This window comes from Amia ocellicauda, chromosome 5 (assembly GCF_036373705.1).
Source record: "Amia ocellicauda isolate fAmiCal2 chromosome 5, fAmiCal2.hap1, whole genome shotgun sequence".
NCBI classification, from domain to species: domain Eukaryota; kingdom Metazoa; phylum Chordata; class Actinopteri; order Amiiformes; family Amiidae; genus Amia; species Amia ocellicauda.
This window is the reverse complement of record NC_089854.1, coordinates 21,756,182-21,777,155: the sequence shown is the minus strand read 5'-3', so window position 1 is coordinate 21,777,155 and position 20,974 is coordinate 21,756,182. Positions and strand designations below refer to the sequence as shown.

Here is a 20,974-nt window from a genome sequence, read left to right as displayed (position 1 = left end):
GAAGCAGTATTGATCGTTTCCTTCTCCCACAGGTGCTACATCATTGGACATCTTGTAAATGTATTGATCAGCTATTATTACTTTTATTGATATTCTCCAACTCATATATTTACCGACTAGCTCTGATTATCGGCAGTGGCAATGCTGCTCCGGCTCGTTTCTTTTTGTTTTGTCTCTCTGGGATCCTCACTATCTTCTCATATGAATAAACACACCGACATTCCTCCCACCACAGATCAGTAGCTTGTTAGTTTGCACCACACAGCGGGGAGGAGGAAAAGAAAAGAGAGAAGAAACGCCGATCTTCCTTTGGGGGATGGAGGTTAATTGAGAGCGAGATGTAGTGTATCTGACACAGTATTTGTCAGGTACAGTGCATCCTGGCTTGGCAGAGCTGGCCTGGAGCTCCGCAGGGCTGAGTTCAAGTCAAGCGGCGCCGATAGCTGTCACTTTAAATAGGTGATCGCTGTCTTCTCTGGGAGAGACAGGTAATTAGCAGGAGCGAGTGCAGGGGGAAGTGGGAGTCATGGGGAGAGACTCCAGTAAGGGTAGGCCCGGCGCTCTTGGTTGTAAGAAGTCTAGAGATGCGCTCCGTGGGTTGATACAACAAGAATAATAATTAAAGAAAAGCTTCAGCTGCCTGTCTGCTGTGACATTTACCCTCTGGAGCTTGGAAACAGAAGAAAGATAAACTATAAAACTGTGGAGCAAAACCAGATTTTAGAATTGGTCTTCGTGGCCATTTGTTTTCATTTTACCAGACCGTTATGGTGAAAGACCATATTGGACTGGAGGTGATCCATATTGACCCATTTAAAGGTGGTTTTAAATATCCCCCTGTATGACTTAACAAACCTCAAGAAAACCGTTTCAACCAATTAAATTCAGCTGCCCATCCCCACAAGTCAATTTTCTTCCACAGCACAGATTCCACTTATGAGTCTGCATTGATATTCTTCTGTCACATTTTGGATGTATTTATTTAATTTTAATTGATGGCGAGATTGCCAGTATCATCCACACGATGGCTGCCTCGGAAGCAACCAGCCTTATTATTTGCATTTTCTTTAACCAAACAACGTGAATAGATCCCACTTCACTGTCTAATCTCGAAGTTATGAATTGCAAATTGCTTTTCAGAGGCTGTGTGTGCAACTCAATCTAAATTAAACAAACCTTAACTTTGCATCCCTGCACTCTCATTAATATATTCCAGGACGTATATTATATTTATTAGGACTGCACTGTAAAAATCCTCTTCTTTGCTTAGTCCACCAAAGTCTTTGGCTAAGGAGTCCCCAGGCAACATAACATTTAGGATGCGAAAACTGACTGGCATTAAATAAATATATATATATATATATATATATATATATAAATCCAGTGTTACTATGGAATATTGAATCTGTTTTTCATGACAAAATTACTCCCTTTCTTTGCTCCATCAAATTGAGTTTTAAATCCATGAAGGTTTTTCAGATGGAAAAATCGTTGGCATTGCTTCGTGCGTTATCTGCTTTCCCGTGGAAATAATTCACTCCAGGGGGATTGTTTGTGCTGCAGCAAATTCGTGGCTGCCCTTTGTGTAAGTACTCTAATATTGCTATCTTCACAAAGGTCTTCTTTGTTTAATTTTCTACCTCGACTTTGCGTCAAAGTTACAGAAAAGATACAGCAGACGAGACAGAGATGCATCATGTCTAATAAATGTAGGATTGCCAAGGAATGGGGGATTATGCAATTTACCAAAGCCGGCCCTCGTAGCAGTTTATAAAAAGAATCCATGAGGAAACCAGGAAAGAGGATTCATCCGCATTGATAAAAGGGAAATGTTTGCAAGGTTAAAAATAGAATACAGAACTGACGCAGATGCATAATTCTGACTTAAGATGTGCAGGTAACCTGGGGATGCTTGTGTCAGCAGAAATGCTATCTTGGACTGTATCTCAAATTCTCTTGCGTACAAATTGATTGGGTTGTAAACAGCTTTGCTTTGCTGTACAGCAGACTCAATAACCTCTCCAGCTGTCAGTCCAGTTGCCCAGATCCCTGGCGCCCCTTTGGAATATATTAAAAACACTAACATGTCCTAAAGATATATCTGTAAAACTCTTGCGGTCACAAAACTGTAGGTGGCATGTGTTTTGGTATTGTGTTGTGTGTACGACTTCCAGATTCGGTATATGAATGTATGAGGTGTAACGGTTGTGTGTGTGTGTGTTTGTGTTCATCCCAACGCTTTGAGTTGGAGTGTCCTGACTTTATAGGGCCAAATGTTCTAAGGTAATAAGTATAACTGGATTTAAGTTGGATGTGACTTTAATTCAGAGCTTGTTAGTTAGATTAATGCATTAATGTTGAGAATAAACTGTTTTTTTTGGAGAGAGACACATTTGATGTGTATGTTCTTGAATGTTGCGTAGGAATATGTCTGATGTGTATATATATATATATATATATATATATATATATATATATATATATAAGAGGTTTTCTTTCTTATATTGGGAAGTCTATATCTTTATAAAGGCTAGAAAAGACCAGTGTAATTGTTTTATAGTATGCAGTGCCGTTACTGCACTACATGACTGGAAGAAAAGACGTTCCTGTGATCAAAGCCCATGGTGGCTTTCTTGCCGTGCTTCCTTGTTCAGTGAGAATCAGGTATAACACATCTGAGAGGACAGATTTGATCAGTCAGGTTGAGTGACGGGAAGACGCCCAAGCAGAGTATCATTACACAAGAGCATTGCCATACATTTATAGAAGAACATAAAACAAAAGGCTTTTAGATTATTATTTTGGGGGTAATTAAAACTCCTGCATGCGTACGCACACAGCACAATGCAGATCTATTTTTACACACCGTCTTTTGATGCCAAAGAGTGCAGTAAAGGATTACGCAGAGTGTGGTAGAACCCAATCGCATCCAGTTACATAAAAGTCTTTAAAACAAGACTTACTTTAATGAAGGGAAAATAAAAGTTTGCGGTTCAGAGAAAAGAGATCCGAGAGTCTGCAGAATCTTGATGTTTGCTGGGATAGAGTTCAGAGTAGGAGGAGGAGGGAGTGGTTTTGTTATTTTTATAGCAGTGTGAGATGTTCCTCTCTTCCTGACAAAGACAACACCTGTCTTGGTGCAATCATGATATCCACTCTCTCCTCTTGTCACAGTGCTGAGCTTCTGCGGGGATTTTAACATGCACCTCAACAGTTTCCAGAGCTACTGACACTTCAAACCAAGAACAAATGCCCTTCTCGACAACGCCATCTTCCTGCACTGTGCATATGTACCCCACTTACATGAAACCCTCACTGTCTGTTCGGATCATGTGCATCTCTGGAGCTGCAAAAACCGCAGAGTTCAGCCCAGTCCTCCTCCTCCCTTCATTATGAGCTCTGCGGTGCTAAATTGGCAGCGAGAAAACAACATGGAAACACCGCATTGGCAACTCCGCCGGCATCCCGATGGGCCACAAGTCAACTCTCTCATCACATTTAAAATACTTTCGAAGCTATTAAGCACTGTGTTAGCAGTTTATTTTCCCATTTGATTAGCAGCCTCTTTACCTCCCCAGGAGGGATGTGTGCCACCGTCAGTGACATTGCGTGCTTTTGGCAACAGCCTGTGCCAGCAGAGGAATGCGGTCAGTTTGAGCTGTTCTCTGTGGAGTTTTCTAATGGGAATGGCTTTTGGTTTGTTTGTGTGCTTTTATTAGAATTATTAGAATATTGTTGTTTAATTTCATTTCTCTTAAATTCAAGTTTCGTGTCGGGGAGAGGGGGCTACATAATATATTATATTAACCCAGTCTGAGCTGTATTGAACTCGGGGGGGTTGTAATGGATGATGTTGCTATCGGTTTCTCACTTCCTGTTGCTGCTGGTTGAGTCGGAACTCTTCAGCTTTGCACTTTTGAATCAAACTTCAGTCCTGATTTCTGTGTTTTTCTTTGAGCAGAAGTGGCTCTGGTTGACTTCCCTGGACTCCCCCATCTGTGTGTGTGTGTGTGTGTGTGTGTGTGTGTGTATATATATATATATATAAAAGACCTTTCAGAAATTGGGGTCAGAAGCATTGTCATTTTGAGTCCACAGTTCTGTATCGCGGTGTGAACAAATAGCCCCATTTTAGAGCAGCCAGCCTTGAAATTAAGTTGAGTGGGAGATGGGTTGATTTCAATAACTGATGGATCTCACACTCTCTCACACACACACACACACACACACACACACACACACACACAACCACAGCACACTCCCTGTGTAACAGAAATATGTAAAATCCAAACCCATCAAATAAAATGTCTGTTGTTTCCTTATTGCATTTCAGTGTGTTGTGCTGCACTGGGCTGAATGGGTGTAAAGTGTGCAGATAGAGGCAGGGTGGGGGAAATTGACATGGAAGGCAGGAATATCATTGTAATGGGTGTCATTCATCAAAGTTCAAGCTACAGCGCTGTCTGATATGAGACCTATAGGCAAATGTCTCAATACAGTAGCAAGCATCAGTGACAAAAAACAAGTCAAGCGCTTATTTTTTTTTTGAATATACTAAATATACTATGGAAATAGTTGCCATTGCTGATCTGTAACCGTGACATTTTTGGCTTTTACGCAGTGACCTGATGCTCCCGTCAACAAACTGTATTTAAAAACTTAAAAGCATCAGCAAATGCCTTTGTTTTTACAATATAAAAGCAGTGTGATGCAAATCCCCGATCTTCTACTGGTAAATGGATAGAAAGGGGAGAGAGAACACTTATCTGGGTTAAGAAAGAGGATAAAAAAGAGGTTAATATGATTTTGTGAGAAAAACAGAATTGCTATTTGTCATGATTCAGCTAAACCGAGTTGTGGCTGCCGTTTGCTGACTTTGAGAAAGTGCTTTTTGCCAAAGGGAAGCAAAGTTAGCGAGATCATTATGCCCAGACATTTGCATACGCGTGTGAAATGCCAGGAAAACAGTCTAAAAATACTCTTGCCTGCGTCCCGTCACATTTGAAAGCAACCCCTGAAAAACGTTGAGTATATTTTGCTATGCGATAGAGTATGAAGTCTAGTTGAGCTCTTGTTTGGTTGTTTTTTCCCCCAAGTCGTTTGATGGTTTGATATGACACTTTTGCCATTGGACGTGTGAGGTGCCTATGTTGGCATTCCCATTGTTTGTGTGCCAGCTGTACTACCCTACAGCGATGGGCACTTCCCATATGCTTTGCTGCAGGAAGAGCAGTCCTCCGTGGGCTCCCAGTCTCCTGGAGGAGCTCCCAGTATAAACAACTCCAGGCAGTGCTGGTGACACATCTGCAGACGTCAGCGTGTTTGTGAATCTCCCTGCCTCCCGGTGCTCACCGCATGCAGAATCACTCCAGACGGGGGACACCTGGAGACCAGCAGGAGAAGAAACCACTCGTCTTTACTAGCCTCCCTCAATGAACCGTCAACCTAATCACTCTCATAGAAGTAAACCGCCACATTAATGATTGATTTTATATTTCTCTTTCTTTCTTGCCATGTTTCTTTTTATTTCCTTTGCCCATGTCAACGGCGGCAGCAGCCAAGAAGAACTAGCTTTTTTATCACCATCTTTGTCAACGAGGCCAAATCCTTGAAGTGCAGTTATTTAACAGCAGGGGAAGTGCCGGAGCAAAGCATGCTGGGAAAGGATTATACTCTGAACACATCCATAATGCATCAGCAAAGACTAGACTCTTTAACGACAAAGTAAAAGCCCCATCACATCTGATTAGCTGCTCGAGTTTAAATATTAAACGTGCCCGAAACACACATTCATGAGTTTTTTTTTTGTGTGTGTAGTTTTCCTCTCCACAGGGCTGTTACAGAGTCAAGCAAAGAGCAGCGAGCCCTATGAACTCTGGGAGCTTATATTGGGGCAGGAGGTTCCAAAAAAAAGGAAAAAACCTTCCTGCAATGAGCAAAAAAATAAAAAGTGTGTACATATATATTTATTTATTTTTCTTTGCTAGTTGCTGTGTATCACAGTGAGCGAAATAATATCCTATGTGACAAGGGCAATGAAGCATCTGCAGTCACTTATCTCAGGGGATCTGCCTCCAGCTGGGAACTCTTGTTCTGTCTCCGAGGGAACGCACATTGCTCTCCCCCCGGCTGAGCTGTCACCAAGCCGCGGCACCGCAAGAGTCATGGCCCACTGCCGCGTCCCTCACTGCCTGCCTGCCTGCCTTGCTACGAGGCAGTACAGGGAAGGCCCTTGGTGGCACTATACACCGATCACCCATAACATTACGACCACCTGTCTAATATTGCCTAATATAGCCCTGACTCGTTGAGGAATGGACTCCACTAGACCTCTGAAGGTGTACTGTGGTATCTGGCACCAAGACGTTAGCAGCAGATCCTTTAAGTCCTGTAAGTTGCGAGGTGGGGCCTCCATGGATCGGACTTGTTTGTCCAGCACATCTCACAGATGCTCGATTGGATTGAGATCTGGGGAATTTGGAGGCCAAGTCAACACCTTGAACTCGTGATTCATCAGACCAGGCCACCTTCTTCCATTGCTCCGTGGTCCAGTTCTGATGCTCACGTGCCCATTGTAGGCACTTTCGTCAGTGGACAGGGGTCAGCATGGGCACCCTGACTGGTCTGCGGCGACGCAGCCCCATACGCAACAAACTGCGACGCACTGTGATTTCTGACACCTTTCTATCAGAACCAGCATTCACTTTTTCAGCAATTTGAGCTACAGTAGCTCGTCTGTTGGATCGGCCACACGGGCCAGCCTTCGCTCCCCACGTGCATCAATGAGCCTTGGCCGCCCATGACCCTGTCGCCGGTTCACTGCTTTTCCTTCCTTGGACCACTTTTGACAGGTACTGACCACTGCAGACCGGGAACACCCCACAAGAGCTGCAGTTTTGGAGATGCTCTGACCCAGTCGTCCACCCATCACAATGTTGTCCTTGTCAAAGTCGCTCAGATCCTTACGCTTGCCCATTTTTCCTGCTTCTGACACATCAATTTTGAGGACAAAATGTTCACTTGCTGCCTAATATATCCCACCCACTGACGAGATAACGAGAATATCAGTGTTATTCACTTCACCTGTCAGTGGTCATAATGTTATGGCTGATCGGTGTATATCCAGCAGCAGATCACTATTTAAACGTAGCTACTTGTGTCAGACATCAGGCTACCAATGTCAATATGACGGCCTCTCAACCATTGTGTAATTTGCTCAGAAGTAAGACTGTTGGCATTGCAAAGGTTGGGCGATATTTCTCTTCTTTTCTGTGACGGCAAACGGATTGTGTGTATTTTAATTTAGGAGGACACATCATTTAGTGAAAAGCAATTTAATGGTGGCGAACACTAGGATCTCGGAGGGAGCTAATTAAACGCGGGGTCCTGTGCTCTAATTTCCGAGATGGCAAAGGACACAATTATCTTCTTCCTCATTAAGGAGTTCTGTGACGGAAATAACGAGGAGATGTCCATCTGACGTGAGGATCCTTCTGAGTGAATTCTTTACAATCATGAGATCCTTCTTTTTGGTTTTGTTTATCCCTCAACGTTCTAATTTTAAATTGCTCTGGTGATTGTAGGTTTGTTGCCACATTCTCTCTTTTTAGATGTATTTATCCACTTGCTTTGTTGCTTTTTTTAACTGGTTTGTCGTTTGATTCTAAGGCGTTCCAAGCTGTTTTGTAAATCTGAATCATTAACGCCATGCTTGTATTGTGTTGTAATATATTATAATCTCTCATACCAACCCAGTAGCTGTAGTATGAAAATCAACAATTGTACGAACAATTCGATTAACACAATTGTGTTTTACTCTAAATACACAATAGATAGCAATGTTTGGATGACGTTCTGCTGCGCTGAATAAAATCAACACCACTCTTGTGGTCTGAACAATACAGTCAGTAATATGATTTCAAAGAGTCTGGTGCGCCTGTATATTCGCTGCCAAAAAAGCAAATACCCTGCATTTAACTGTGATTTGAACAAAGCGACACGACGGATTGTGATTCACACTGGCGTCTGCCGAGGTATGCCGGTTGTGCCGTTTAATGCACGATATTTAGAAAGCGGCAGACTCTAATACAGAGATTGCAATTTCAGCAAATTCAATATAGCACTTTCAACAGATTCAGTGTGGAGGTCCAGGATATTACACACTGCCTGTGCCTAGAGGGGGTGTCGGGGGGGGCAGGGGAGGGTGCGGGGGCCTGTGCTATTCTGGGATATTAAAGTCCTCCGCACCGTTTGGCTCCAGACCAGCTGGGTACGTGCTTTCGGTGCGTTTTGCCTGCTGTGGAATCGGGATTGCGGCCGCCCACTGGACTCCGAGCAAACATGTGCAGATGGAAGAAAACGCATTAAAAGAATTGCTGGGATAATGACCGCTACAAGTTCTCAGAGACCACCGCTTTAAAACGGAGCCTTGAGGCGAAGGGGTCTTAGGGCAGGTAAAGTCAATAATGAAGAAACAGTCAGGAGGCTTTTGTCAGAAAATCCAATCGAAAGGGGCCCCAGAGCAGCAGCATTACAGAGTGTGAATTCTGCACCAGCCACGGCGGCCGGGCTTCAATGAGAAACGGCAGAGCTTTCAGGATTGCAGTGTCAGGGAACTTCCTTCTGCTAAACGAACACTAGCGTGGCATGTAATGAATTGTGTAACTGCCCCAAGAAATCTCCCCAGCACATTCAAGCACATTGAGCCACACCCAGGCTATGGCTAAATTTCCCCACCAGTCCACCTTTTGCAAATGTCAAACCACAAACCTGATGGTGGCTTTGCATTGGTGAATAAATGCAAAAGTCTTCTGGGAATCGGAAATATGGTGTGAATCGTGTGTCTGATTGGCATAGGCAGGTGACAGTTGAGTGATTGTAGGTGTGTTTCAAAGCATGCACTGTGTAGGACAGGACACAAACCTTTGGTCTTTATTTTTATTGTAGGGAAGCATTTTTATCTGCAAGTTCCTGTTGAAAGACTTCACTGCAATGGTGCGGCGGCTGCTTGTTTAAAACCACGAGACGCTCACTTGTAATCATGTTAATCTTTCATATATATATATATATATATATATATATATATATATATATATAGATATATCCTGATAAATCCTAAGATGTTCTCTGTGGTAATGGCTTTTCTGAAACTTTCTCTCCCCTCTTACTGGCTTTGAATGAAGAAAGCAACACTAAATTGCTTGGGCTGCATCCCCCTTTCATTCCATTATCTCCCACTATAGAGAAATTTCGATAGCGCCAGCCAGTGGGAGGTCTAGCCCTGTGATCGCACTGCCTGAGAGCTCCGAGGCGCTGGCAGGTGTGTGCATCGGCTCTCACAATGGGTTTGAAATGGTAATTTCACCTTCCAGTTGTCTGGGGTGAAATTGTCAGTCTGCACACTACGTTGGAAAAGAAAGAAAGGAGGCCTCTTGCCTGGAGTTCCCGTCGACAAGCACTCGAGAGCCTCTGACAAATGCGGGTATTGGAAGCAAAGTGATGCTCCCTGTTCTGGGTGCTGGCAAATAAATGCCCAGAAGGAGGGAACTGACTCATCTCATTGCCTCTCCCGTCTGTGATGCCGTCTGCCACAGAGCGCTGTCTATTTTAAGGGTCCCAGCTGACATTGTCGATCACATTTTGTGATCTCGGCCCACGGATTACACTGCCTCCATTTAGAGAGATGAATTCTGTGAGGGGGTTGGGGGGCGGTTTCAGGATCGGATTAAGGGAAATGAGAATTTGGGTTAAACTGATATTCTGCTTCTCTCCTGGACCCCAGAAGTCAACCAACGAATCCCACCAATTTCTCCCTCGTTGTCAAGCTCGCCAGATTGTTTTATTCTGCTCGTATAGTGTCATCTTCCTCAAAGTGTGTTTGGCAGGATGAACTTTTAGTGCATACATAACCAATTTCCCCCCCCACACACAGAAATAATGCAAAACCGTTACATTGAACGGAAGGCACCACAAAGGTTCACTTGATGTTTGTACACCAGAGAGCGATGTATAGAGCGTGATCAAACATGACAATCCTATTCAGATCAGATGCTCAACAGTCCCCTTCAGAGAGCGCGAGACACGCTGAGTGTTAAATCAATAGGGAGAAGTCAAACATCCTACCCTACAGATGTGAAAACTGATACAGCCATGGTGATCTCATGGGTGCAATACTTATCTGCTTCACAAATAGAGAAAAACTAGCTGATAAATGCATCTCTGTCACAGAAGACAAAAATTACAGGAAAATCCTTTTCGCTGGCGAACAGTTTAGTTAGAGACGGAGAGGAATCGATGCATCTGGGCAGTTTAATTTCTCAGTATTGCTCTGAATCGCAGGTCAGCTGCACATGTGGGATGTTTAATATTTGACATGGTCCTTTCAATAAAGTATTGGCCGCAATTACTCATCTGAAGGTAAGAGTGGAGGCCAAAGCATTGCTTGCACGATTACATCAGAGCCTTGTGCACTTGGCTGCGGCAGCTAAGAGTCTCATGTCATTAGCAATAACTTCCTCTTCGGTAAGCATGTGAAAATCCGGTAGGTGGGTTTTGGTCCTTCAGTCCCACTTTCCCTGGTGAATCCCAGCCTTCAGCCTCGGGTTGTCATGTATAGCAGGTATGATTTAATGAGCTTAGCATTTGCGCTACAGAACAAATGGGTCCCTTTGTCGCTTGGTTTATAATGAAACTAAATTAATAACATCTGAAATAACGCGGGAATAAAAGGGCCTCTCAGATGCTCCATCTATAAAGCAGAAACGTCGGCCTTATCTCCCCGCCTGGCTGAGTGTGTCGCCAGCGGAAGAGCAGGATGATCTCATCTCCCCCCCTTTTAATATTTATACTTTTAATTAAATAGAAAAGAGCAGCACCCATTCAGGTGTGTGTTTATGACGGCTACCTGTGAACAAGGGAGTATCAGACGCAAACAAATAAAGCAACATCTATTCAGAGTTTGCATCCGAGTTTTTGGCGCCTTGAAAAGCACAATAATTCTTGAACTGAATTAGCCCACAACCAGGATTGAGCTTCATTCTCTCCCTCTATCATTCCTTAATGTGGGGGTGGTGTGGTTCTGAGCGCCAGACATTTATTCATTTGTTTCTTTCATTTATTTTATGTTTTCATTCCATCAGTTTACTCGATTTCGATGTAAGAAATCAGCTAACTTATCGAGTCCCTCAGTGAGTGCAATTATGAATTAATTATCGGTCTGGGTCTGTCCACTTCCCTTTCGATTTAAAATTCTATTTACTTCTGCCAGAAATAGATTGCATCTGAATTATTTATTAAGTAGTCGATGGTTTGACGTGTTTAACTAGTTTTTATTTTATATTTTAGGTTCCTCGGAGTGCCACCGGGACGAGGGAGCTGCCCCCTCACGGGACCTCTGCCTTTCGACCTCATCTACACCGACTACCACGGCCTTCAGCAGATGAAGCAGCACATGGGGCTCTCGCTAAAGAGACACAAGTAAGTAGACTGAATGTGATGTGTAGGTCACAACCAAGACCCCTGCCCTACTTTCCAGTGATCTATATAGCCCTTTAGTGTGAAGTAATCTTGTTCAGGTGGTTGAGAGGTAAAACATAGAAGTCAGTAGCTCAGCAGCTTTGTACATTGATTCAGTTAAGGTTTCACGAGCTACACTCTCCTACACAAAAACTGCACTGGCGAAATTAAAAAAGCCTGTATATATATGATTATTATATTATACGTCCCACGTCTGCTGCAGAAAATAAGATGACATAAGGATACCCTGCAATCACCAGCATCCTAAGGGAAAACCTGGATCAAACCGTCAATAAGATCAATGAGAATCAAATTGCTTTTTCTTTTTCCTTCCTGAAATGCGTACTTATGTTTTTTTTTTAATCAGCGAAACACACGTCTTTTTGTGAGTGGGTGTTTCTTTTCTTTTCGCTCAGACGCAAATGGTGCCAATTACATCGAGAGGAAAATGAAACAATGTTTGGGGATCTTTCTTTTTCTTTCTTTCTTTTGCTCTGATCTGCCAGATTACGACGGTAATTTGAATATCCTACCAGATGAAGATGAACGTAATCGTTTCTGGTTGAGATTCTCTGCTCAAGTAATGTTTTGATCAATGCACGGCCTTCCAAAGCAAAACTTTCACTTAATCTTTGACTGTGAGGACCTTCAGATATTCATCACTAACAATGTGTTGCCTGCAAAGGATCCCAGGACCTCAATTGACAGGGTTGTGAAATATGCATGGGATTTTTAATATATGCAGACAAAGTAAGCTCTTGAAATTCGTTTCAAGAGGGTTACACAATTGTGAGCAAAAGCCATTACCTTTTTACATCTCTGTTTTTAAAGCAAATCCGTGTCAGAGTGACGATAGAGAATCTTTTAAAGCACACGGACGTGCCAAAGATCCACAGAACTATATATTCATTCAAAGTGTGAAAGCACTTAAAATATATAATAGCCAGACTGACACACAAGGGTAGTAGAGGTGAAAATCCACACAAAAAAACTATTATGTTGTTAACCTCGGCTTGACACAGAGCTGCGTTTTCTGAGCAGAAAAAATATTTCTTTGCTGGTAATTAACTGCATTTTTTGTGCTTTTTATTGCACAATGACAATATCACACTTCTCCGCAGTGAGTGATTGGTATTCCATGATGCACGCTTTTAGAGAAGATTGTCATATATTTGCACTTCATTTGAAAGCCACTTTTTCAATACACATCCTTTTTATGTAGGTGTTTTGTTTCTCCTCAGTAGCAAACGGTGCCAATTACATCCAGAGGGGGAAGAACAGTGAAGAGACGTTTTGGATATTTCAGTCTGTGTGTAATCTGCATTGCACCTGTCAGCAGATTACCACTGAAATATCAATAGCCTAAATGCTCGGCAGAAATGTTAATTGTCACTGGGCTGAAATGGGAAGATTATATATTTTAGTTATCGGCAGGGTTTTGCAGTACATGGACACCAATCGGCTTAGCATTTGTTTACGGGCAATGTGTGTTTTTTAAACCCCAGTTTATGTGGCTCACGTTGTCCCACCATTTGTGAATTTGCGTTGATAATTTCAAAGGTCATTCCAACCAGAAAACCCAAGGAAAACAATTGATATGAGTTAAATAACGGCATTGACTCATCTAGTTACCATAATGGATTTATCACGGTTGCAATGCCATATTATGTGGCCCACGTCTAGAGCTGTAATCATTGGTTACACTGTTATGGTGAGTGTAGGTGCTTCTAAATGAATACTGTTGAACTTTCAGTAAATCATTAATCATGAGAGCAAGGTAATATCTCTGAAGATGCAAATAGTCTTTGGTAATCATTTATTTCATACAAACGTTCCTGGAATCTCAGGTGACATGGTATTGCTAAAGGCTCAGTCATTTTGAATATGTATTGATTATAGTATAGTCTCTCAATTGTTTCCAAGAGTATTTTACATGATATATTATCCTCAGATTGGTTGCAGAGGTGGTTGCTTGAAAACCCCCAGCTCACGGGAGAAGGGAGTCGTGTAACTGCGGCAAACCTTTCACTGACCTCACCAAGTCCTCCTCGACAATGCAGCAAGTTTTAATCATCTGTTACAATGTGTACGGTACATTTTTTGTCCAGTTTATGTGCTTCTAAATGAATGCCTTTGAACTTTCAGAGAATCGCTAATCCCGAGAGCAAATTAATCTCTCTGAAGTTTGCAAGTAGCCTTCCATGATAGTTAGTTTCATACAAAAGTTCCTGTAGCCTCGGTTGACAGAGTATCACTGAAGGCAGAGTCATTTTGAATATGTATGGATGTAGTACAGTCTCAAAATTGCTTTCAGGAGGGTTACACAATTTGTACCGAAATCCATTCAAGTTTTATATCTCTTGACAAAGCAAATCAGCTTCAACTTGATGATACTGCATGTTTCAATATCACCGGTGGGATCTATTTATTCACTCTCTGGAAAAACAAAACATTCTGGTGAATTCTGGCCGACAAGAACAGTAGTGATGTGTGACACACCTGGGGGCTGAGACAGGGTGTTAACATGGATAAACAACAGAACAGATGGGATGTGAGGTGCAACACAGGGAGTCCTCTTATTTTATTATAGAAATGATTATTGATGTAGCCTTTGAAAAGCCTTGCACGGGCATCCTCATTGATCGGGGTCCGAACGCCAGGGCCCGGTTCTGTCAGCATCATATTATCTTGCATGCCACATACACTGCTACAGGATAGATGCGTAGATCTTGTTGGGGTGTGAGGTAATGCGTACAGCCCTCGTTGTAGCTTGAAAGGTCAGCCGAACTGTATTTCCCAATTACTGTCATGATAAAGTGGTGTGCGTTTGCTTTATTGCATTGTGGAGATCTAATTGTATTGATGGATAAACAAATAACTTGTTGTCTAGTCTTTCTCATGCCTGATGTCTGTAGCTACCCAGGCTCTCTCGCTCTCTCGCTCTCTCACTCCCTCTCTCCCTCCCTCCCTCCCTGTGCACATTAAGTGTATGATCTACTACACATCCCCCCACAAAAATCAAAATATGCTTCAGGAGGCAGGTCAGGTCAGCCGCTTACGCATTTCAATACCGTGCAAACAAACGCCATGCAGTCTTGACACCAGTAAAGGGAAAAGAAGGCTGTCTCATATTCCTTATTCATTCGCTTTCAAGACATACGGCCCCGTTATCCTTTGAAACTCTGTTTTCCCAAAATCAAAAGAGATGCCGCGTGGATTTGAGGGGTTCTGATGCAACACAGACGCGTTGCTTACATGTCTGTATTTGACAGATCTGTCTGAACTGTGAGCAAGAGTGATTGTCGGTGATTATGCCACAGCTCCCCAGATTTAAAGTGTGCAGCCATTGGTCCCGCATGGCTCCACCCCTTTGATGACACTCTCCTCCACTTCCCTGTGCCACTGGGCGGCCATGTTGGCGTTTACTCAATTCATGTTTGTTGCTCTTTTCATTATTATTCTCCCCGCTGATGGCTTTAGGGTTTTGCTACTAATGTCCTTCTATAATCACCGACAAAGTCCCCTCTTTCCTCTGGCTGGGATTCCTTCCAGCCCATTGATTCCTGCCAGTGCTCGGGGCATTGTAATTTAGTTTTATATATGCAGCACCTCAGCTCTCCTCCTACTGTTTTATTAAATACCCTCCTCCCTTGCCCACACCTCTACAAACTCCTTTCTCACTTGTTAATACCCTCTGAGGGAAGGGAAGGCTACAGAAATACATCATCTGCTGCACAACTCCTGATCCCCGCACATCCCCTCACTGGCCCCGGTGCAGAAATACCATAATCCGTCAATATCCGAGTGTGCGTTGCACCTGCAAGTTGTTTAATTACTAATATTTATGAGCACATCCACCCCGGGTTCATTAATAGTGCCATGGCGGTGGACGTCCAATACTTTAATTTCCACCGCAAAGTTCGCCAGCCATTTAAAGATGCTGAGGCGCGATAGAAGGCAGTGCTAAATCAAAACAAGCTGATATCGGGCACCGCTTATTGATTCATCTGTGCGCTGAATTTACGGCGCAGATAAAGGAGGGGAGCAATCCTCGGCCTGTTATCTCGGCAGCTCTCTCTCTCTCACTCTCTCACACGCCTCCCCCTTTTTAAACCGTAGCGCCAAACGTTTGGGGATCGAGAGACTCCCACGGTTTTCAGCGCGGGGAAACATTGCACGCTCTGCCCCCACTCCCCCGTGTTTGATTTATAACGTGTCTATTTATTTAAGACGTTTTTAAAAGTGAGCAGTCTTCCGCTGAGGCACGCCACGTCCGGTGGGGATTCGGTGCAGGAAACGAGACTCAAAATGAATAGCAGTTTAACCTAGTGTAGGCTGTGCTCTGATCTTAATAAGATATAGCAAACAGCAGCTTAAACTGGTGCGCGGCTCAAAACTGACATCTCTACCCCAGGGATGGCTTATCTGCCAACAATCCCTAATAGTAAGATGGGAAAACTTAAAGCCACATTTATCAGCCATATTTGATGGTGCTCCGTGCTAATACTGTACTGCTGCTCAGCTATCTGTATCATGTTGGGTTAAATAACAACTGCAATCGCTAGACGCTCTTGTGCTGTTCAGGTCGCTGTTGATCTAAATACCCCGTGTACTGACTTAACCTGTCAGGCACTCATAAACCCCGAGAAATATGAAACTCGTGTCACCTTGACTTAAAGCCCAGTCTCGGTGTTTGTTTTTCACGCGTTGCGTAGCAGAAGATTAAATGACAGTGGCTCGAGCTGCTCCCGTAGGGAGTAAAGCGAGGCGGCGGGGAGAGCGCGTCGCTATCGGATTTCACGCTAATTCTGTGAAGATTGTAATTAATTATATGAGACGGGAGTCGAGATGTATCACTCACCATAGATTTCAATTTCAGATAGTGTTTATTGTGTGCCTCTCACAACAGACACAGGGACTTTGTGTGTCATTGTCAGAAAGAGCAGATTGCAAAGCGTTATTGGGAAGCTGGTCGCCAAGCTCGACGCAGATGATGAAATCTCGGGGTCTTGGGTTCGAGCCACCCCTTTCAGCAAGTGAATTTAAGAAAACATTTAAATTAATAATTGACTTAAAACAAATGCATAATTGAATACATGTCTGTATTCACTCATATCTATAACTGCACAGCCCTGGAGGAAATTCTGTCTCAAAGACCAAGGCTGTAATACCTTGATACAAACAAACACTCCCCATATCCACCTGCTGGGCATTGTGTAAACTGCACCGTCACAAATAATCCCCAGGAAAAAAACTAAACTATGTGAGCTTGTGTTTCTTTCTTTTAACACAACAGAACCACATCAGACAGAGCTTTTTTCCACATAAATGAACATATGGAGTGTCTTGTCTGTGAGGTGAATGAGAACACTTTATACTCACTTTTATGGAGTTTTAAATACATATCATGTTATTTTTATTTTTTTGTTTTATTTTCACTCACTTCTGCCAAGAATTGAAGAGTGGAGCAGCAGTCTAGCAGAGACTGGCGTGGATCGAGTGGGCAAGAGGGAATAAAGGATTTACTGAAAGTGTTTGAAATCCAGTTGTTCTCAAACTCACACACACATAGATACACATACACAGATAAACACAGAGACACACAGAAAGACAGATACATATACACAGACGCACATACACAGATAAGCACACTAAGACACACACACAATCAGAGAGACACACATACACAGATAAACACAGAGAGAGAAACACATACACAGATAAACACACAGAGACAGAGAAACACATACACAGATAAACACACAGAGACAGAGAAACACATACACAGATAAACACACTAAGACACACACACAGAGAAACACAAACACAGACACAAATACACAGATAAACACACACACACACATATAAACATACACAGACACGCATACACATATAAACACAGAGACACAGAGAGAAAAACACACACAGAGACACAGACACACATTATACACACACAAACAAAAACAATACAGAAAAGTGGGCAGCCAGCATCTGTTAGCCAGAGATACAGCAAATAGGTGCTCGCTCACTCCGGCAGTGAAGGTAAAGGGAAAGACAGGTCGGGAGGCGGGGGGGCCGTGTCCGACAGTGGTGGGGTATCGAGCAGTTTCTGAGCTCCACAGCTGTTCGGCACCCTGGATTCATGCACTTGTGAAAGGGATAAGGCCTAGAAACAAATAAATATATTATTAAAGTGTGGGTGGCAGCCTCTTCGCTGTCGGAATTCATTTCCCCAGGATGACAGAGTAGCCGGATTTGGTCGGCACGCTGAGCTGGATAAGATTGTCAATCCGGCCAAGTGGAACTCACCAGGACCGGGGGGCTCTGTTAGCTACCGGCGCGGCGGAGCATTTTGATCCGAGCGAGAGCAAGAGGCCTCGAGACACAGCAGCCAGCAGGGAGGGCGGCCTGCTGTGTTCAGCGGGGGAGGAGAGAGAGGGGATTTGTGTTCCTGTTCCTCTTGAGCTGCTGACTGGGATGTAATTTCTGTAGATTATAACCCACTCAGGAAGAATGTAATGATAAACTTCCAAGGTACGGCTGAGCGCAACACTGCCAGGAGGAAATCTGATGCCTGATCCTGTTGGACAGCGTGTTCAGAGTGGCGTCTCTTCAGCTGCGTGTTTTATCTTTGTTTGTTTATTTGTTGTCTTTATTGTATTGCTGGCTTTCTTTTAAATGTGGAATTTAAGTTGTGTGCATAAATCTGTTGTCAAGGACTGATGTTATACTTTAATGTCTTTGCTATTGCTGTCTTATTGTGAAGGTGGCTTGGGGCTGGGCTTTCTTGCTTTTAAGTCTAGGAAACTGGAAGTGGGTTGGTGTTGATGACCTCAAATGTTTAGTTAATTTCTTAGGAAAACTTGACTTGATTTCACCCTGGTTTTAACTGGTTTATTCATCTATTTGGCTTGTGACTCAACTTTAAAATCCTGTCAAAGGCCTACATCATTTGGGTTTCAAAATATGTTATTCTCCTTTCTTGACAGATAACCGACAGCTGTTTCGGGTTGAATTCCAGCCCCGATACATTAGTGTTTCCCACTAAGAGGCTGCGACTCGATGTGCAGCCGAGAATAGAAACATAATCAGAGAAGTTTTGATTCCCAGTTCCCACTGTTTCTGCCAGTGCTTCATTACCATCGCACTTACCGCAATCAGTTGCGTTCGCACTAATGGCGCTCTCAGCATGTGACTCGGTCTGCCGTCTTTGCCGTCTTAGGTGCCACATCCGAGTGATTGACACCTTCGGCACTGAGCCGGCCTACAACCACGAGGAGTACGCCACCCTGCACGGGTACCGGACCAACTGGGGCTACTGGAACCTCAACACCAAGCAGTACATGACCATGTTCCGTGAGTACAGCCGTTCGGACCTAAGCAGAGTGGCCGTAGCTACGGTTCCTCAGCAGCGAAGCTCTCCACACCGTAGTCATGTGACAAGGTGTCTCATTCTCCGCATTTAATTGTACATGACTTCTAATCACCTGTAATGGAGGCTTCTTGTAGCACGTTGAAAGCATTTAAGTGTTTTGAAATGGGGCCTGTCTTGAGCACGTCAAAACGTTACATTTTCCATCAGCTCACTTACACGGCACTTTCAGCGACCATTGGCCTCAAAAAAAGGGTTGTACATCTGAACCGGTAAAAATAAGACAAACAGAACTCATCCCTCTACTGATGGCTCTAAGGAACTGCCGTCCCGGTGTTGTCAGAGCTTTTACAAAACATCTGGCATAGGCAAACGCTCTTGCTAGAGATAAAAAAAGACAACAATCGTTCTAAACAAATGGCCGTCGGAGCCTTGAGCCTCTCTAGGGGAATCGTTTACACCAGAAAGTGGAGGTGATAGCCATCAGCCTCCGAATCCCAAACAGACAGAGCATATGAAACACGCGGGGCCCATATGGTGTCAGGCGCTGCGAGGAAAGGCAGCCACACTTAGTTTGACAGCCGGGCAGGTGGTTCGGGCTCGGGGAGACAGAGCCCGAAAGGAAGTGGGAGCATCTCCGTCATCGCCGAGTACTGAGAGGCATTCAGCTGGAGTGAGATTGAGGGTCCCGGAGGCGTGCGGATGTGAGGGGGGGAGAGCGGAGAATACAAATGGCTCAACCGCCGTCGCACTGACGCCCCCGGGCTCCGGATCTGTTGAAAAGGAATGATAATAAATTACATTCAGGAAGTGTTTTTATTTATTCATTTATCTATTTAGATTCTTAAGTTGTCATTTCTCTCCCTGTTCTTGTCTCCCATTTATTTTTATGTTTCTCCGTTGGTCTTGGTAGTTGCTCAGCGGCGAATCTCTGTTTTGATGCGTAACCGCGTACCAATGGTGTGTTTGTCTTCGCAGCGCACACCCCTGACAACTCGTTCATGGGCTTTGTATCTGAGGAGCTCAATGACACCGAGAAAGAGAACATTCAGAGGAACAAAGTCAGCAACATGGCGGTCGTCTATGGCAAGGAGGCCAGCATGTGGAAGGCAAGTACCGTATTGACCTGTCTGAGCCCCTAAATGACAATGAAAATGAAGCCGGGATGATTAAAGGCATCCTCTCCTCTAAGACAGAAACTTGTTCTATGATTCAGGGCTAAACAACTGTTTCTGGTTCAGAAATGTGTTTTAAGGAGACGAAAATGTCTGAATGGAAAGTGATACCCTTTGATCAATTATTTATGAACAAATATATTCATTAAACTTTCCCTTTCAGACCCTTTTGTATAGTTCTTGTGATTCCCCAGCTTCAGGGGTAGGCAAGGCTTTCCAAAAGGCATCCTAATGCCACGAGACATAGATAACATCACAAGTGCTGGTTTGTAATGGTATCCGTGGCACCTCGTCTTGTAATACAGTAAAAACAAAACCATAAGCAAGTGTTTTCCTCTGTTGTGAAGTTCAAAGATATCTGTGGGCTGTGTTGTGTAATTGTGCATTTGACTTTTCAACTTCTCTCTTCCTCTCTGCCTCTCACCCTCTCCGTATTTTTGTTGGATCTCCTTCAGCTCCAGGTAAAATCTTCTAAATCTTGTCTGTTTTCATTTGTCAAGCGTCTTTCAGTCCCGGCCCACTGTGCTTTGAAGCTCGTTGCTTCAAGCTGGGTCACGTCTTCCACACTTCCTAATAAGAGCCTTTTTTGCGGCTGTTCCCGTCTTGAATGTGCTGAAACTGGAATCATATTCGTATGCAGTAATATAGACCGGATACGAAATTATTATTGGCTTTAAAATCTCTCCTGCAATCCTGCAATCCGAACTCATAATGGAGAGGCTTGATATTAAAGTGAAACCCGCCATCAATCAAATGCGTGCAATTTCAAAACTAAAAGCTACAATGTAAATTGCTGTATCTGTGTGTTTTCTAAATATCCTGTGTTTTACTTTAGCACAGACCCCAAATAGTTTAGTGTTTTTTACACTGCAGCCTGACGGATGCGCTGAAATGTTATGTGATTAAACGCAAT

The 20,974-nt window shown here is 43.5% G+C and overlaps 1 protein-coding gene across 1 annotated transcript in view; it reads left to right on the top strand.

The window, feature by feature from the left end:
- The window catches only part of mgat5b (alpha-1,6-mannosylglycoprotein 6-beta-N-acetylglucosaminyltransferase B), an 81,848-nt gene that overhangs the window by 49,741 nt on the left and 11,133 nt on the right, over positions 1-20,974 (top strand). Inside the window, exons 10-12 of the mRNA XM_066704311.1 lie at positions 11,344-11,475; positions 18,737-18,870; positions 19,865-20,004. Of these exons, the coding sequence (XP_066560408.1) occupies positions 11,344-11,475; positions 18,737-18,870; positions 19,865-20,004 (406 nt within the window). The remainder of the gene's footprint in view (positions 1-11,343; positions 11,476-18,736; positions 18,871-19,864; positions 20,005-20,974) is intronic.